The 20,610-nt window shown below is 31.3% G+C and overlaps 3 protein-coding genes across 6 annotated transcripts; 1 reads left to right on the top strand and 2 right to left on the bottom strand.

The window, feature by feature from the left end:
* Positions 1-247: 247 nt before the first annotated feature.
* On the top strand, positions 248-1,967 carry mRRF1 (mitochondrial ribosome recycling factor 1). The gene is made up of 4 exons (XM_961786.5): positions 248-548; positions 600-737; positions 795-1,005; positions 1,056-1,967. Exons 1-4 carry the CDS (start codon positions 350-352, stop codon positions 1,294-1,296), a joined length of 789 nt encoding a protein of 262 aa, XP_966879.1. The 5' UTR covers positions 248-349; the 3' UTR covers positions 1,297-1,967.
* On the bottom strand, positions 1,957-3,070 carry LOC655339 (proteasome subunit alpha type-1). Its single transcript, XM_961880.5, has one exon. The coding sequence runs from the start codon at positions 2,959-2,961 to the stop codon at positions 2,128-2,130; it is 834 nt and encodes a 277-aa protein (XP_966973.1). The 5' UTR covers positions 2,962-3,070; the 3' UTR covers positions 1,957-2,127.
* Positions 3,071-8,529: 5,459 nt separating this feature from the next.
* LOC135266361 (uncharacterized) lies at positions 8,530-19,557 on the bottom strand. 4 transcript variants are annotated; one of them, XM_064356946.1, is made up of 3 exons: positions 19,424-19,557; positions 10,772-10,827; positions 8,530-10,538 (listed from the first exon to the last, which is right to left on the bottom strand). In XM_064356946.1, the coding sequence occupies exons 2-3, from the start codon at positions 10,802-10,804 to the stop codon at positions 8,622-8,624; spliced, it is 1,950 nt and encodes a 649-aa protein (XP_064213016.1). In that variant the 5' UTR covers positions 10,805-10,827; positions 19,424-19,557; the 3' UTR covers positions 8,530-8,621. The 4 variants fall into 4 exon arrangements, with proteins under 4 accessions (XP_064213016.1, XP_064213014.1, XP_064213009.1 ...); XM_064356944.1 differs by having other exon boundaries at positions 10,766-10,827; XM_064356939.1 differs by lacking the exon at positions 19,424-19,557 and having other exon boundaries at positions 10,766-11,919.
* Positions 19,558-20,610: the final 1,053 nt, after the last annotated feature.

Below are 20,610 nucleotides of genomic sequence, written 5' to 3' on the forward strand. Positions count from 1 at the left end.
AAGTCAAGTGCCAGCAAAAAATTTTATAATTTTTGATCTCGTGAAATGTTGGTATAATACATAGAATGAGCCGTAGAATTCCATGGATCTAACCGTTTTGCATTTATTTTTAATGAAAAGAAAAACAATTTAAAATTTTGGGCAATTAGATAACCAGTTATACACGTAAGTTTTTATCTGTTTGTTACTTTTTTCGTGTAGATAAACAATCTACCGCAGTGCCGCGTTGCGGTTGTATCGAAATATGCTCGAAATTGCTTAAGTCCGAAAATTTACTAGCTTTTAAGGTTATAATTTTCATGGTAGTGATAAGTTTAAGGTTATTTTAAGAATTTGGTTCAATAACAACATGATTACGCTGAGAGTCTTATCTCGGCACATTAATTATGTTGCAGTGAATAGGAATTGTCTAAATGTGACAAGTTGTATTCGACAATTGTCAGGCCTTTCTGTGTTGTCGCAGGAGAGATTCGGCAATCAACACTCAACTGCAGCCCTCACTTTTGTTCGCAAATATGCAAAAGGCAAAGACAGGAAGAAGGAAAAAGGTGACTTTCATAAACCAAATAGCTGAAATTTTCATATTTGTGCCAGTTTAGGTAAAGCCAAAGTGCATGTTAACGAGAGCCAGTTATCTGAAATAGTCAATGTGGAATCTCTGAAAACTCAAATGCAAAAAGCTGTTGATTTATTGAAGGAAGACTACGTGAAACACCTTTCAGTGAGAACAACTACAGGTACTAAGAATCTCTTGTATTGTACCCTATTTTTATTATTTTTTATGGTTGTTTTAGGTTCAGTGGAAAGCATCCCTGTCGAGTTGGATGGTAAAACACATTCACTACAGGAACTCGCCCAAATCATCAGGAAAAACCCGAAAACTTTGGTCATAAATATGTCAGTCTTCCCTCAAGCTATCCCTGCCGCCTTGAAAGCAATCGAAAAATCTGGAATGAATTTGAATCCACAACAAGACGGGACAACTCTTTTTATTCCCATACCTAAGTATTTTTATTGACAAGCTTTTTTCAACAGTGGTAATAAAACAAATTTAGGGTTACAACAGAACATAGGGAAAATTTGGCAAAAAGCGCTAAAACCATGTTTATTAAATGTCGCGATGGGATCAGAGACGTCCAGAATAAACAAGTCAAGTCTTTGAAGAAAAAAGACAAAGTTTCGGAGGACATGGCCAGAAATTCGGAGCAACAAATCGTCGCTATTGCAGATGCTTACATTGCAGAGGCTGAGAAAATACTGGAAAGTAAGCAGAAAGAATTAGTCGGGAAAAACTAATTATTCTTTCATGGGGTGATTCTGCTTAAAACTAATAGTTGCACCCAATTCAGCGCCCACTGTTTAATACGTAATGACTTTCTCTATGCCTGTGATTTTTTTCAGAATTTTTCTACCCATTTTTCATTTTTGCAACTACTTAAGAGTAGTTAATTAATTTTAATTATAAGAAATTGTAGAAAAATTCTGAAAAAATTCAGCCTTAGAGGGAAATATAGAGTATTTAATAGCAAACGCTGAATTCAGTGCGATAATTAGTTTTTGAGGTTTAGTAAAAAATACACTTGTAATAGACTCACCCTGTCTACATTACAAAATGCTGTGAAAATCTAATAAACGTGTCTTGGAACAGTAACTTCAATATGCAATTGCGAAATTAAAAATTTTTAAAGTCCACTGTCGCCTAAGGTGTTTAATAAATTTTAAAGTGTCAAAGTATTTTAAGTTAAAATATTTTTTAAACAATGTTGGTTATCCGCCTTAAACCGGATAATCAAAAGTAAAAAGTTTGATTTTACTCGGCTAATCAAGGTTCTGCTGTAACATTACATTGAAATTTCTTTAAATATAGCAAGCTATGCGAGATATACGTCAAGGAAATTCTCACAGCACTTTCGCTTTACGTACTTTGTACATTTAGGGTGAAAAAATAAACAACGATTTACAAATTACTTCGTTTATTGATTATTTAATAAAAGAATACAGTTTAGTAATATTTAGTGATCCTGTGCCGTGGCTGCCTCACTTACGACAGCCACGGCACAAAACCAATCCAATTTCTCAGAGGTAAAACACAACTGATTAACGAAAAATGAAAAGGCCCCATTATCCTTATTCCGTATCCATTGCTACAGCTGGAACCGGATCCCTGGGGCCCTGGTCTTGGTCCCCCGCCTCATCTCTGAGAGGCCCTGCTGGGGGCTCTTGAGCCCCACCCCCTCTCCTCTCCTCACCCTGAATCATAGCCAAGTAAGGCCCAGTTTCATCATCGACCAAAATCTTGAAGCTTTGTCCCTTGCCAACGTAACCGATGGAAACGTTTTTAATGGTTAAGTCGACTTCAGGGGGCAAAGTGTCCCTAAGAGCCCTCAAGCCGTGTTTAATCAGCTCTTCAAGAGAACACGAAGACAATTCCTCCAAGTGCTTCTCCAGGTAAGTCCTAGCGCTCTGCGAACGCGCCCCAATTGACATTGCCTTACAGTCGTAGTAATTGGCAGAGGGGCAGGTCTGGTAAATGTGGGCCCCCTGGTCGTCATAACCCGCCACAAGGAGCCCCACGCCGTAGGGCCTGCGGTCGTACCTCTGAGTGCACAACTGCATCTTGTTTCCCAGCTGGCTGATGAGGCGGTTTAGGGGCAAGTGGGTGTCGTGCGAATACTTGTAATTGAGGCATTCAGTCCGCATGTAACGGCTCAGGATTCTGGCGTCGGCTGTGAGGCCTGAGATGGTGATTCCGATGTGGTCGTCGATGTTGATGATTTTCTTCTGGTAGGCTGATAGTTCAGACGAGGCTCTTTTGAGGGCGATGAGAACGGCGTGAGTCTTGCTTTTGAGACCCACGGTGGCGGAGCCCAAATTTACGGCCTCCATGGCGTACTCCACCTGGTGGAGGCGGCCCTGGGGGCTCCAGACGGTCACGTCGCTGTCGTATTGGTTGCGAAACATTTCTAACACTGATTTTTACTGAACTTTACCGGTTTTGTTTTTATAACCATGTAATGCTGCTGTGTCACTTGCGGATATTTTTGACAGAATAAGACATACGTTTTTGACAGTTTCGATAAAAAGGTCTCTGTAAAGAAAGGCTAAGAAAAATATTTTTACGCTAGAAAAGCTGCAGGTTTTGATGAATATCTTAGTTAATTATATTAATTATTATTATACAAATGTAAAAGTTGTAGAACTAAATTTCTTATAAGCATAGGAAACTGTAACATTTTCTACTGATGGTTAGCCAGTCTGCGCTTGATAGAATTCTTTATTTTAAGTTTAAAAATTTACCATAGTTAATTAGTATTAGGGTCATACAAACGCAAGGACATTTTTAAACTTTAGTACCTTTTTGCGTTCTTGTAATCGTGGTACCAATAATTTAAAGATTTGTCTGCAACCAGCTATACACTTGTGTGTATTGTGCATCCAAATTGCCTAGCCTTAGCATTTTTTTGTAGAAACAGTTTAGTAAAAGTTTGTTGTTATTTTAAAGTAAAATGTGTAGGTATTAAGGTCACAGGAACGCAACAAGATTTTTAGAAATTTTAACTTTTTTGATCCAGGTACAAAATCCATTTTAAAACTTTAATGTGTATTAGGATCACAAGAAAACAAAGAGGTTTTTATATTTTTTACCTCTTTGCACTCCTGCGGTCCTGGTCCAAAATCAATTTTGAAATTTTCGAATAATTATTTAAAAGTATACAATTGTAAATGGTCTTAAAAAATTTACAGGTTACTGTAATTCGCTGTTTTACAGGAGCATGCAAAGATGACACATAAAATTTTATAGGTACCTATAAAAATAGTACTCTAATATTCAGTAATTAGATGTCATCACCATGTATAGATAGTCCTGGTGAACCAACTTCCCTTATTTTCCATTGTCGGGCGCAAACCAAAATGTGGAGCAAGTTGGAGCTTTTATTTTATCTGACAGATGGCACCAGCGTAGACTGGGACTGTCACAATGTTTACAAGAAAAAAGATACACGCATCACGTTGTTAAAAATACGACATTTATGAAGAACAATTAATACCTGAAGGATGCCCGTACCGAATGGTAGTGGAGTTTTTTTTCTGGAAAGCATTTATTCTGACTTCAATGTTTCGATGTCTTTCGCGGCCGAAAATGCATCGAACCGAAGTTTAGAACTATTCGGAAAATATTATTATTTCAGCGCGAAAAAAGCAGAAGTTGTTACAAGATGACTAACTTGGGTGCTGAGATAACATTTTTTAATTTCGCATCATTTTTTTATAAAAAACAAAGAAAATTTCTGAAATTGTGACAGTCCCAGTCTACCGTGCTGCCATCTATCAACTTGCTCCAGCGTTAGAATCAATTATAATAGCGAGTTGGTTTACCTGTCTGTCTCTATACCGTGGATGTCATTACCTCTCCTAAGACAGTGACATCTAGGTGTCGAATACATAAATTTAATTTTACAGGAAACTATAAAAAATTATGCCATCTATGTACATATTTTTAAAACAATGGTTTACAGTAACCTGTAAATTTTTATGGAGCATTTTAATTAACAATTTTGGAATAATTTAAAATTAAAATGTATATCAGGTTCATAGGAACGCAAGAAGGTCTTTAAAAGTTTAAAAACTTTTTTGCGTCCTTTGATCCTAATATACATTTCGGTTTTAAATATTTGTTTGTTTTGAATAGGTTTGGTTTTAGGTTGTGTGGCCCTTTTCAAGTAAAATCCGATTCTAATTTCGAGTAGGGGCACATTTTGTCGAACCGTTGGTTGATTCTTTGGTGGTTACTTTTTTTGTTACGGACTGGAATTTTCGCATGGGCTGGTAATTACCATACCAGAGATGAATTTGTTGTGGATTCTGAATGGTTGTATGGTAGTCGTACCTATTGAATGGTACTTTATATGTATTTATACAGTCACTAAAATGGATGGTTACACCGTGATAGATGTGAGTTTAAAATTTCTGGATCGGGCTTATATTTGAATTGTTTTTTTTTGTGCAGAAATTCAAAGCTTTGCCCAATGCGTCTAAGTGGGGTCGCAAGGACCCAATTCTGCGGCACATATGAGTGCAGTGGAACAGTAAAGCTAGACGAGATGAGAGAGCACTAGAGGAATCACCCGTTCGATGAAGAGGAATGAGAAAAAAGCAACTCAAAAATAAACGAGTAATTCGAGTACAAAAATGTGGAAAATAAGTAAAATCCAATGCACAAAGGGACTATAAGCCTCCAAGTTCGGTTATTATAGTGAATTTAAGTAAATAAGCCATGATTCTTGGCTAGTTTGTGAATTAGCCGCTCTTTTAGTTAAAACAGCATTTTCTTTTAAAATAGCCAACGGTTTGGCTAATTTATAAACTAGCCAAGTTTACACTTTAGCTGTAACATGTATAGTTGACATTTTATACTCATTATTATTTATGTTATACAGTTTTTTTCTTAATAAAATGTTAAAATATGTTCTTACCTTTTATTTTCCTTTATAAAAAACATTTACTAAGAATTCTCTGCAATGCTAAAATTCCTTAAAAAACTTGGGGAGTGCAAAAGTGACACAGAAAGATTATTTCAGATTTAAAAATTCTAAAAATATTGTTAAGACTGGATTCACAGAAACGCAGAAAAGTAATGATCAAAGATAGGCTACCCAAAATACACTTGCGTGTATAGCTGGTTGCATACAAAATTTTATAAAAATTTTAAGACCTCTTTGCGTTCCTGTGATCCTGGTACGAAATCCATTTTTAAATTTTGCGAAATATTTTACTTTTTTTTCACTCTTAAAAAAAATTTTAAGAATGCGAGAAAATTTAGGTGAAGTTCTGCAAAATTTTAAAAATGGATTTCGTATCAGGATCATAGGAACGCAAAGAGGTCACGAAATTTTTAGCGGCTTTTGTATGCAACCAATTATACATATGCGTGTATTTTCAGTTATATATCTTTTCTCATTACCCTTTTGCGTTCCTGTGATCCTGATACGAAATCCATTTTTAAAATTTCGCGAAATATTTTACTTTTTTTCTCAACTTTTAAAAATTTTAATAAAAATTTACGAAAATCTGTAAATCACAATATGCGAAATATCTCCGTTCCTGTAGGAGATAGAGGGGTGGTTCTGCCCTTTTGAAAACCCTATCGCCCCGTAAGACTTCCCCTAATCACTGGCACAATGGGACGACAAGGACATTAATCTTCGGGTGACGTCGCGATTATTAACAACTTTGATATCAAATTATTTTTATTCTTCGACACTGTCAAAATTTACGGATTTTCTCCTGTGTAAGGAAGTTTTGACAACTGTTTGGCATTTCTCAGTACGAAACGTCAAATTATTTTTAACAAATTTAAAGCAATTTTAAGCCTTGCTGAGTCTATTTCGAAGAATAAAATGTTGTATTCAACTCGTTTTTGTGTAAATCGGTTTATTTATTTCGCCTCGTGGATGATAAACCTCTCGTTTTCACTCGTGGTTTACAAATCCACTTGTGAAATAAAGCGTCCGATTTACACTCAAACTCATTAAATAAATAACTATTGACTACGCTACCACTAACGTAAAAATAACGTAAATTAAATTGCAACGTAACGTAAATTAATAACGTTTTTCCTTTAACGTAAAAATAACGTAAATTAAATTGCAACGTAACGTAAATTAATAACGTTTTTCCACTAACGTAAAAATAACGTAAATTAATAACGTTTTTAGTAATCATTTAAACGTTTTTGTAACGTAAGAATATAACGTAAAATTATGTAATACATAAAACCAATAATCAACGTTTTTTAAAAAAAAAACAAAATAGCAATGGACAATATCCGCCCATTGTTTTAAATACGAATGCAATTTATTTAGTATTTTTTGTACATTAAAAAAAATCTTAAAGAAAAGGCTGTTTTTAACCGCTGTTTCAATTTTTTAATATCAGTTTTTGTATTTTATTAAATTGAAAAGTTACATTAAATTTAAATAAAAGTGAAATCAGATTCAGTTTTTTGAAACGTTAATTATACGTTCAAAACTGACGTTCGTAAATATGATTATTAATAACGTTAGAGTAGTATTTACGTTTTTTATTTAAATACCATTTTACGTTAAAACGCACTTTAAATGTTAAACGTATAAAAAAGGTTTTTAAACTACGTAACATAAACGTTAATAGAATACGTAATTATACAACCAAATAACAACGTAAATATCAACCGTTGTAACGTTAAAAAAACGTTAAATCTACAGTAGTGTGCTTCCTAAGATATTTGATAACGTCTAATTAGGTTTATCTATAATAATAATAATAATAATAATAATAATAATAATAATAATAATCAAGTACCTTTGCCCTTACAAACGTATAATGCAAAAAATATAAAAAAATAAATACAAAATATAAAAAATATATACTTTCGGTTTACTTCGATAAAAACCATTCATAAACAATTCATATAAAAGTTAATGCCAAGAATAAACTATTTGGACCACAATGGTTTTTTTTTAAGAAAGTAAACCGAATGTAAATAAAAAAATACAAAAAATAAAACAAAAAAACTAAGTAGAGTATAGAATGTTACTTCTGGGCCAGAACATTTGGCGTCTTAAAAAACAAGTCACAACCTTACAAATTTAGCTGTTTGTCCAAAAGCAAACAACCGAATAGGGCCTAAAACCTCTCAAAAATCATGAATTTTTATCCACCCCAAAAGTTCCCAAATATGTGTAGGCCACTAAAAGTTGGGCACACGAAAAATAGGGTAGAATCCTACAAATTTACTGTTTTCCCAAAAGTAACCATCCGAAAAAGATGTAAAAAACTTACAAAATGCCTTGATTTTAGACACTCCAAAAATAGCTTTTCATTTCTGGACCAAGCCTATTGGCGCATGGAAAAAATCAATGAAATACAACTTAAAGCGACTTAAAATCCTCGACACTCCAAGTAAAATTACTTTAAAAACCAGGAAAAACCTTTATAAATTCCCTAGTTTTTAGATACCCCAAAAATATAGCTTTTCATTTCTGGACCAAGCCAATTGGCGCATGGCAAAGGTGTTAAAAATGATTACCAAATAAATTTTGCATACCCCAACTGTATTCAACTATTATACGCACATAAATATCTGAACACTCCATTATGGATTTTCATTTAGAGATCGCTATTAAAACTTTAATGTTATCGTAAACATGTTCGGTTTGTGTCTTAATTATCAAATTCAACACCCCAATATTCGACTATGCCTTCATGATAATTCTTGGATTCAGAATATTTACAGAATTAATAAAAATAAGTGCAAAACATTCCCCGTTTTCATTCCGACTACAATCCGATCTATTCTTACAGCATCTCCTCTTTCACGACAGCTTATACCGTTTATAGGTATGTGTCTATCGACGAGAATCATCGGCACGACCATCAATCCTGAATTCGTCTTCGACTCATGAGCCTTTGGCCTTTGGCGAATCAACAGGACAGTAAAATTAGCTGAACTTGGTGAACAAACGGATTTTGGTAACAAGTAAAATTGCATTTGGAAATTTAAATAGAATTTTATTATTAACACTATAAACAAATCATTAGCAGAATAATAAAATAAGTATTAATTTTTTTAACATAATAAATTATAATAGTGTATCACTACAGACAGATTTACTTATTCCTTCAGTTCCAACTTGATATGTTATAAAAACTTTCTTCTCCTCTGTCTCGAATGTCAAACCAGCGTAAATCTTTTTTGAAATGTGTTTATAGTCAGGTTCATCAAATTTAGTGTAATATTGCTTCTCAAAAATTTGTTGTAAAGCTTCATTTGCAGACTTGGAATTCATTTTGTATTCAAAAATGATTCCAACGTTCTTACTGATTATCACCATATCTAGGGTATTGGCTATCCCTGGTCCTTTTCTTTTTTTCTTGATCTGAACCTCACTGTGTGATTCGAAGTATCTGGAGTTATATACCAGAGTATACAAGATGTGATGAAGTTCTTTTTCGTTCATAATCTTCTGTGATTGAGAGAGTAATACTAATACGGCGTTTGCAAGATCAACAAATGCCCTCTCACTTGTACTTTCTAATAGTAATTTCAGAGCACTTACATAATTTTTAATAGATGTAGCTTTCAAGTTGAATTCAAATGCAGTTGCCAGTGCTTCACTATAACAAACGTTGCGGATATGCTGCTTAATTTCAAAATTAGGTATTTTTAAAATACAACATTTCGAGTCATTTTCAAAATCTTCAGTGTTTGTTTCAATTTCATCTGTTTTCTTATCAATTGACAATATATTAAAGTAACCAGAATCAGCCAAGAATTGCAAAAATAACTCCACAATTTCCTTCGATATTTCATCAAACTCTAAACAAATAAGTTCCTTTAGACTCGTTAGATGATCGACATTCACCGATTTAACTGTTCTTATCTTAACTTCACCATTAGAAATAAGTTCCTCAATTTTTTCTCGAACTGAAGGTTCCGCAAACAGCTTCCCTAGATTTTTTACATGACCTGTATCAATCCAGAAAGAGGAATATTTGAGCGTACCGGTTGTATAAACCCTTTCCAAAAGGTTCAACACTGACCAGCTACTGAATATTTTCAATGGGCTATTAGATACCATATATCCATCATACCATTTCCTAATTATTTTGAATGTTACTTTCCCACAAGCAGCTTTAACTTCTGGAAGCTCAAGTAGCTGCTTTACCTCCTCATCCGTAAATCCTAAGTACGGTGCGTATCGAAGATCACTTAGGAACGGATAATGTTCTATAACTCTTGCTGCATCCCCTGAGAAGGCTCCGGCCAACCGAACACAAGCAAAAATTAATGAGCGTTTTATGAAATCATTGAATTTTAGCGTATTAGCCATGAAACGTTTTAGACAATCATTAATTAATCCAATGTCATCTTTATTTGAACAAGTCTCGAATACCAGGCCTACCGCAGGAGCATCGTACTCATCGATGAGTACGAAAACATTTTCCTCATAATGTGTATGTAAAACTTTCGATAAAAATCTTAAGCTATCTATCAAATCAGCTTCACTTAATGTGACACACTTTTTTTTAACGTAGAAATTTTCGAAGTCTTCAACGTCAATGTGCGAAATGCTTAACTTTTCACTTGTCCAGACTATTCTACCATCATCAGTCTTCTTCACCAGGTATTTATGTTCTTGGAATGTTCTATTTATAGCCAACGCCAATTTGTGCTTAACTTCAGTAAAACTGCTACCACGAACACTCCCGAGATCAATATGTATCACAGGATGAAGTTTGCAGTGCTTTGAAAAAAATTGTGTTTCTTCAGTACAAATCTTTAGGTTCTCAAATAAACTTCTTTTTCCCAGTAGAAACTGCTTCAACATATCCATGAGGGTAGTTTTTCCAAAAGCTCTAGGCGCCGTTAGTAGTACTATTTTACTAGTATCACTTAAGAGACATTTGATAAACAAGGTCTTGTCCACAAAGGTAATTGTCTCTTTGATTGTGGCGAATTTATGACTTGCCAGTTCGCACAGCGACTTTTCTGAATCCTAAAAACAGAAAAAAATTACAACTCGTTACTAAATGCATTAGCATAGTTGTTATAAATAAAGTGATTAGGATTATTTTTGTGGTTTTTAAATTGAAAGTTTCTGAAAATTATATTATATGTACTTATTATTACTAATAATAAATTATTGCCACCGTTAATTTCTAATACAGGAGAGTTGATTGTGAATTCCACCAATAAACCTGACTGACTAAATATATTTCTTACCCTCACCTTAGAATCATTTAGAGAAGAACTCTCGTTCATTTTCACTTTGGTTCGGCTACAATCTGTAATACAAATAAGCATATAAATAATTAAGTCTTTTGTCAATGAGAGCAGTACACAAAAGAAAAGTATAGAAAAACCTCAACAGCAGCCTATTAAAGTGTTGTATTTTGTTCTGAAATAAACAACTGTATTATTGTAAAGTGGAATTTTTTACTCGTCCTCTGAAGTTCCCCACACCCTAAAAGATAATGAAACAAAAAGGAACAAGCAAGGTCATTGCGTATCAATCTTTTACTCGCCAATTAAATTGCACAGATGGAAAGACATCGCGCAGACCACTAGAAACAAACTGGTTGATACTAACTATGAAGTAAAACTTCCATCACCAGTGTTATTATTGCTAATTTTTTAATTCAACAAGATTAAATTAATAATCAAATTAAGAATTTTTTTCAGATTTGCTTGTAAATTTTAATTTTTAAACCTCGATGAACTTATAAATTGTGCAAAAAGTACTTTTTTTTCACATTTAAATACCTGTTTGAATTACGATTTGTTTAATTGCTATTTCTTACATTGCTTGCAACAATAAGGTTTTATATTAATTTACACAATAAACCATATATTTGTTTATTATAATCCGAGTAGTATGAAATAAACTGCACAATAATTCTTTTTTTCTATATCAACATTTTTTTAAATTACAGAAATATTCACTACTATGTTGGAAAATACAACGTTCAGTATCTAACGAGTAATACAAAAATTTCTACAATAAATTAAAAAATGACCAGTACTAGAGAAAACAAAATTGTAGCAGAATATTATACACCATTAAAAACAAGACAACCATCTGAACTCCAGCAATTTAAAAATAGTTACAAATCTTTTACTCAAGATAAAAAACTAAATATACCAAAAAATATCAATGAAGTAACTCAAATGAGAAATCGTAACTTTGCTATCGAATATCTCAATTCGACTGTAAATAAAAAACTAACAAAGACAGAATTTTGCAAATCTAAAAGTATTTCCAGAAATTCCCTCAATATGGGGCTAAATTCAGTTGGCATAAAGATTGCATGTAAAACGAGAACAAATGAGAACAAATCGGAACAATTGGGAACAAAAGAGAGAAAAAGCAAAACAAAAAATAAAAAAATATTCGATAATGTAGAACACAAAGCAGGTAGTCGTAAACATATAAGTTTAGATGAAGAAGCAGATAAATTAATTAGTGAATCTTTAGAAACTTTTCAGTCATAAATGGACAAACTAGTTTCATACATTCCCAACGATGAGAAAGAAAAATGGAAAAAAGATTTAAAACCTATTATTACTGAAATAGACAGATTAGAAGATGGAGCAAAAATAGTTGGTTTCAAACAAGAAGTTGTAGATAAATATATTGCAAGAAAAGCAGCTAATTTATTCATTGAACAATTAATTATGACTGACTGTGAACTAGAGTCCGCTAATAATAAAATAGATGAATTGGAATATAAATTAGATAACTACAATAATTACGATCCTAAGAAGCTAGCAGAATTAAGAAACAAAACAGTAGTAATACCATCAAACATCGATGATGTAAAGAAAAGAACTTTGAAAATATTTGAAAGACATACAAAAAATATGAGAGCAATAAATGAAAAGAGTCAAAAATTGTAAATTAAATGGAAAGTACTGTATTCAAGAATTTAAATATATTCAATGAAGAATATCCAAAATTCCGAAAAAAGTTTTCAAGTCTCATTCAACAAGTTAATAAATTAAAAATTATTATTTTTGTTCTTATGTTTATTATCGTAATTGTAATTATTGTTTTCTTAATTTATTACCTCAACACTAATAAAAAATAGCGATTTATTCAACAATGTCCATGAACGTACCTATGATGATACTAATACGTGTCCATAAGCTAACGTATCTGTAGAATCAGGTAAAAGGTACCTTTTATCATCTTTCCAACTTAGAGACTTTTTCCTTACTTCTTCAGTAAATATATCATGTTTATGACTTCTGATCACTTTCTGTGTATGGAAGTATTCTTTTTGATTAAATAAGCAATTTTTGTAATCTTCAAAACTTATTTCTTTCTTCAATACTGCTTTCTTGATACCTTTTAATTTTTTCGAAACAGACGTTTCAGTTCTGTAACTGTACATTTTTGACCTTAAACCTATGCATTCTAATATCTTAATACCATTCAATTCATCTTTGAACTTCCCTATTACTTTCTTATTATTATCAGAATATAATGGATGATCCTTTGGATAATCAGATGTATCAAAATAGTCAGGATTGTTTTTCATAAATTCATAGAAATCGGAATTTTTAATCTCATATATAAAACTATCAGTATCTCCATAAAGAAGTTTTACGTTTTCATTGAATTCTTTTTTAATTACATTATAATGGAAGTTATACATTAATAATTTCGATAAATCTAACACAGCTTGTCCAATATAAATTGGTTTATTAAACAATACTTTTGTTTTAAAATTGTGAACTGCTGCCAGGTGTTTGCTAAATATAGTTCTGTGTTTAAAATTAGGTTTGTTTATCGCTTTTTGTAGTTTTTCTTCATCACAATATAATTTAATATTTTGTTGGTTTCTAACAGATTGCATAGACTTACCATATGGGGCATTAACCATTAATTTCCAGAAATCTTTTTCAAAATCATTTTTGGCTTTTTGTCTTTGTTCAGTATTAAATTTTACATATGGTGCTATGAAATTTGACTGAGTAAATTTTATACCTTTCTTATTCTAATACCTAAACTTTTGTAAAGTTTTAATGTTTCGTAATGAATTATATAATTTTTCTTATCATAGAAATGACAAAGTAGTTTTTCTACTTTTCCGCCCGGAGGAATTCTATTTTCCGGAGCTAAAGGGAGATCATTGAATTTGTTATGAATAGCTAAGTCTACTGGAAATGCTAAATCGACTTCCAAAACATAACCCGTATCACTATCTGATACCAATATACCGTCGACATTTTTAATTTCATCACAAGTCAACCATTTAAAGTCTTTTTCTGGTAATTTCTGAGATAAAGCCCATCCATAGAGATTATTAGCATCTATATAGATAATTTGAGTATTTTCATCTGCTTGCGAATACCTGTTACTACACTGTGAAATACCTCCTCTAATTCCCCTTTCAAAAAACAAATACATTTCATAATCAGTTAATAATTCCAACTCCACTGAAGTATATTTGAGCATACAGTCCCAAACTAACCCCGGCGTTGTATAATACCAAACAGGATCGAGTCCATAACTCTTTTCCAAACATAAGTCTCTAAAATTTTCAAATACATCAGTTAACAGCAAAACATCTAGTTTTAAGTATAAATCATGCCATTCACCCAAATTTTTGATTTTAAAATGTTTCCATACTTTCACTGCATGTTTGAATTCTTCTTGAGAAATTCCTTCTTTTGTGAGCGAAGAATAAAATTTATCTATTGATGGAAGTTTTGTTTTAGAAAATTTCTCAAAAGAATCCATGTATTCATAAGGATATATTCCTTTTCTAATTATCTTGCTTTTTTCTTTCCTTAATAACACATCTAATTCACTATTTGAAAAGTATTTAATTATTTCTCTCAACTGACTTGATTCCAGATTAGATGACAAATTGTCTAGGCTACTTGCTAAAAATCTAAATGAATCGATAAATCTCAATTCGATATATCCATTATCATCCATTCTTAAAATTTTACCGAAAGAAATATACTTCTCTTCATTATTAGATATTAATTTCAATTGACTTTTATCTTCTCCTAGATTTTTTATAAACAAATGACAATCGTAAGAACTTAAATTATGAAACAAAATTGGAATAAACAATGGTTGTCTATATTTCAAATTGCATTTTCTACAAGCAGCTCCCCTATATTTTCCAGTGTAGTGATCATGATCTCTTACTTTTGGATTTTCTATAGAAAACACATTTTCACAAAGATAACAAATTTTTGTTTTTTCATATTCTTCTAGTTCGATATCTTTTATGGGTTTATTTTCTTTTAATAACTTATATATTGTTCTGGTATGTTCAGTTATTCTTTTTATAAAACGTTTATCACTTTCCTCTCCTCTGTAAATTTCCAATGGGTTATCAATATTATTATAAGCACTCTTAATGTATAATCCATAACCACAGGGAACATGAAATTGTGTTTTATGAGTATATGATGATTCAGGATTTGGTTCGCATGTAGGAATAGGTTTCAGAATAGATTCAAAATCAGAATAAATGACATACGGATGTCTTAACATTCTTTGAATATTTTTAAATTTTAACACATTATCATCAGGCATGTTCGGAACACATGGTTCATTACTAAAGCACACATTTTGATGTTTCTTTAAAGCATCTTCAGTTCTAGCGGAGTAGTTTAAACATCTTCTACAGAAATATTTTTTGCTTCTATTTATTTCCAACTGATCATTTAACAATCGACTCAAATTCTTGATCCAACAATAATGATTGTTGTCTTTATTTCCAAAGTATAGTAAGTCGATATTCATTTCATAAAATCGCTTCTTATTGTGATACAAAGGATAAAATATTTGTTCTTCGTAGCTAAACACGGTAACATTAATTTTATTATGTGATTCAAATTTAGGTATGTCCTGGATTTTTACAGGAAAATTTATTCCTTCAAAATTTAATTCGTTTATATATTCCGGCTTATTATAATGATTCAGTCTATCTACATGTTCTTTTGCTTGATGTAAACAGGATATTACGCTGTACATAAAGCATTTGTTATCGTTGTTTTTAACATAAACGCAAGCTTTTTTATCTTTAATCCACTTGGGTAATTCTACATATGAATTTCCGCTTAAAGGTGTATATTTGTTTATATTAATGCGCAAATGATTTATATTTTTCAGAGTCCATCCAGATCCTTTTTCTTGTAGTTCATCACATCTTGATATAAATAAATCCTTTTGTTCATCCCAGTATTCCTCTAAGGCGTCTTTTTCTCTTAGTATAACATTTGGTAACTGAAATTTATGTATCATTGTGTAGTCTTCATTTTCCAGCTTCATAAACTCACATTCCATCTCTAGATTGGTTTTAATATTTTTATGGAGATTTAAAGCATTTATAATTATTTTAATAGCCTTTTCTTTTATCATATCCATGTATGTTTCCATATCTATACCTTCTTCTAGATTATTATGTTGATATGTTAATAATCTTCCCTTAAAAGCAACCTGAACTAAAATAAAATCTGGCTCTGGATTATGTCTTGCTTTATGCAACTGCATTCGACTTTCCTTAATATACTTTCCACATTCATCACATTTGATCTTTCTTACTCTTTCTTTTTTTGGTTTAGAAAATATGGCATCATCAAACGGAAATATTTCCAAGCTCTTCTTGTTTTCTCTTTTTATTTTTAATTGCTCTTCAGCATTAATAATCTCGTTTATCAATTCTGCCTTATTGTATCTTTTAATGTATCTTATACCTAAGGATTTTGCCATATTACGTAATTCGAGCAAACGACGACTATTCAAATCATGTTTTAATTTATGCAAATGTATTCGAGTTTCCTCGATATATGTTCCACACATATCACATTTTACCTTTTTTACTCTATTTTTTTTTGGTTTAGCAAATATATCGTCATCAAACTGAAATGTTTTTAGATTCTTTTTGTTTTCTTTCTCTTTATGGAGCTGCATTCGGGTGCTTTTGATAAATTTTCCACATATGTCACATTTGATTTTCCTAACTCTCTTTTTCCTTGGTTTAGCAAATAAATCATCATCAAATGAAAATATTTCTGAATTCGCTTCGCTCACGAGGACTCTGTCCGAATTCCGCAAAGGAGGCATAACTGATTTTTTTCCGTTTTTTATTTCCTTATGTAATCGCTCTTCAGCTTTAATAATAGCTTTTATTAAGTCTGCTTTATTATATTTTCTAATATATTTGATGTCTAATGATTTTGCAACATTAAACAGTTCAGACAAACGAAGATTACTTAAGTTCCTTCGTTCCATTTATTATAGGAAAAAATCTAACAAACAATTTTTAGTAAATAAATAAATTCAATCCATTTTTATGCAAATCTGTTTTTATATGCCTTTTAAAATTAGTTCTAGTGTAATATCTACCACAATCACATAATAAACGAGTAGAATTAACTGCTTTTTTACATTGTTTACATGTTTTTTCATATTTATTTCTATAGTTATAAAAATCATCTGGACATTTTAATTCCAAACAAATGGAGCAAAGACTTGTCATTTATTAGAAAATTTATTCATCAAAGACTTGAAGATTAGGAAAACGAATTTTAAGAAAATCTAGTTTTGCCAAGGTTAATACGTTGTTTTCATACATTTTAAATTGATTATGCATATTTTTAAATACTAATCGTTCAAAGTCATTATTTGGTTTACTTCTCATATCGTTCAACTTTTTTTGAAACATTTGCATTGTTTCTTGGTCATCGTTATGTGAGCGATTCATTTAATTTATTACATTTTTTTCATAAGAAATTATCTATAAACAGTGCATACTAAAACACATTGTCCCTTTTTAGGTAAAATTGTGATAAGTCTCGAGATTCAAAAAAATATGTGTGGTATAGGGAGGTGATCAATTTAATGTTTATTTAATTAATTGTCAAAAAAAATAAATACTTGTAATAAAAGGGATCTAGTACAATATGCAAGGCAATATGGGACCTACGTATTATAAAAAGTCTACATAAAATAAATGAAAAGCTAGATATCAACGTAGATTCAAGAGAAAAGAGCAATTATTTTAGAATAATAATAATATAAATAAAGCTATTAGAAGTAATTATATGATGAAGACAAATAACGTATGGAAAGAATTTTATCATCCAAGAAAGAAGAAGCGAAAAATTGACATCAGAGGGTTTTCCCACAATACGAAAGCATGGCAAATGGCGAATTGGAGCAATTGAAAAACGATAACCTGAAACTGAGACAGCTAGTATAAATGGGATCGTTGACCCAATAATAAAAAATAAATTAAATTATTGACATAGATAATACTGTTACTTGAAAGTTTATGATCAAGACGTATTTTTCATATTAGACAATGATAATCAACCTTTGTTTAAAGGTAAAGATTTAGCAGAAATATTGGGTTATGAAAAATCAACAAATGCTATAAGTAAAGACGTAGGTGTTGATTTTAAGAGAAAATTGATAGTCGTATTTTTTGGAAATATGTTGTTTTTGCAGAAAAAGAAAAATATTAATCACAAATAATTTGCTTCAGTTCATGGGATTTATTGAAGAAATAACGCGATTTTAAGAACTTTTTAAAGGACAAGAAAATCTCATACGAAGAAATAGATTATAAACATGCTAAAGCAAATTTGTATAAATATATACAAAATGATTAAACATTTTAAAGAATTAATAATGATGTTGAATAACAATAAGGCAAAAAAAACTTAGGAAATATTATTTTAAATTAGAAGAATTGCTAGATAAATAGGAAACTAACGTTGACATAATTATAAAATTAATGCTAATCCATTAAACCTGTTTGACTTTATAAATAAAAATAACCACTCCTATAAAATTAATTTGAGTACGTGGTTAACCGATATATGGTTTACGTTATTTAAAAGAAAAATATAATATGTAATAACAAATGATCTTTTATGCTTTATACAATATGGAATTTCAGTGGGGGGGGTGGCTATCCCCCACTGAATTTACACGATATTAAGAAAGAGTTAAAGAAAATTTTAGAAAACTATAAAGTAGAATACCAAATAATAAATTATGATAAGATTGAAAATGAATTATCATATTATAAAAAATTGATAACAAAATATATTATAAATGTTTCGCCAAATAATTTAAATAAAACAATATGGATTTTATTGAATGTTCGTAATATTAAATCCCTAATAATAACATTAAATACAAAAACGGATCAAGAAATTAAAGAATAAAATATTACTTTAGTTTTATTTGAATATAGGAGAATCACTCGAAAAGATAGTCAGATAAAGCAAACTGAAACGATAATTGAAATTAAGAGAGATGGTTAAAAATATTATCAAGTTAACCAAAGATCACATAATAGTATAATAGTTTTATAGCAAAGATTCGGTAATAAACAATATAACAACATTGTGTTAAAGACATGTTTTCATTATAATTTAATCGATGATCATAATGTAAACAGATAACTAACTCATCTTTGATAACCTAAGCACCTTAACCTAAGTTGTCCTTAAAAAAATCCAACTTTTAGATTACTTCAATATTATTTTTTTTGGAATGCAACTAACTTTGAGTGAAATTGTGTTGTTGATAGAATAAGTAGGTACAACTTACAGTACGAGTCAGCTTTAAGCAGATATTTTCTCTGCGATACTTAAAAACCTTACAAAAACACAAATTCAGAAAAGAAAAACCTTCTAGTTATTAAGTACTACCATGTTTTGGACGCGAAAACAATGTTTTTTCTTTTATGACATTGAAAAACGATTACAATATAAAAACCACGTTCGTGGGTCAGGATTCAGTTATTTGATTTACTTCAATTTTAGACACAATCGTTGAAAATGAACATAATGTCAGACGAATTGCATTTTACTTATAACATGTAATAAATATTGACTTACCTATTAACAACGATTAAACACCTATGATGCACAGTAGAATAACTTGTAATGCACTGGCACTGAAAATTGTTAGTTGCTGCTGCGGTGTTAACTGTCAACTGTCAACGCTCAACGCAACAGACAAGTAAAAAAGGCAAACTGAATTATCGACCGCGCGCGCTCCTGGTCTAGACGGCGCCATTCATATTATCGTTTTGAATTAAACTTAAAGGTTAAATATTTTTATAATAACCTTTTTAGTATCACAATTACAAAATTAAAAAAACTTCAAATTTAGTAAGTGGTGTTACAAAAACAAATTATAATTAAGTAACAATAATGATATTGTTGGTTGCCTATCGTTGAATACTACAATAAGATTAAGAACAATTTCTATAACGGAAAAAAATTGCTTTTACAGTAAACCCGTTTTTTTTAACGAGTAGGCCGATGTATCAGCGTATTTTTGAAGGATACCAAAGCTCGACCATCGACCGTTTTCTGTTTAATAAAAACGCTCAGAAGTCAAAATGCGTTATTCGTTATCAAATTTAAGCGCTGCACGATCGAGCGTATTCAGCGTATTACGTGCGTGTTTACCTTTAAAAAATAAATTTAATTTGGATACAATAATTGTTATGTACATTAGTGCGTAGCATGCGAAACGAATTTCATTTTTTTAATAAATAAGAAAATTAGGACAGACACTATAAGATCTTTAATTCGAAAACAACTGTAGAAGAGCCATTATGGGCGTGTTGGTAAGATGTTTGCTTTCACTCCAAGGGGTCTCGGGTTCGAACCCCCGCGGATCCAACTTTTTTTTTAAATTTCGTAATATTGCGCAATTTGATGTATTATTGTAGCTGATTAGAAATTATAATGGACAAGACATAAATAGCTCAGATAGTAAAGAGTTAGACAGATAATTACAAGGTTTTGAGTTCGATTCCTATCGCCGCTTTTTTTATTGAGAATGCAGTTGTTCTTAAATCTGAACTGGTGAGATCTCGAGTGGCCATAGAGATTGAGGACCCACGAAGATTGACGAGCAACTGAGTGCTGCCAAATATTCTCAAAATATTTCTCGGTTTTGGGACTCTTCCATCTATTCATGACTTACAGTAATATCGAACAGCAATGTCCTGTTGATTCGCCAAAGGCTCATGAGTCGAAAACAAATTCAGGATTGATGGTCGTGCCGATGA

This window comes from Tribolium castaneum, chromosome 1 (assembly GCF_031307605.1).
Source record: "Tribolium castaneum strain GA2 chromosome 1, icTriCast1.1, whole genome shotgun sequence".
NCBI lineage: Eukaryota > Metazoa > Arthropoda > Insecta > Coleoptera > Tenebrionidae > Tribolium > Tribolium castaneum.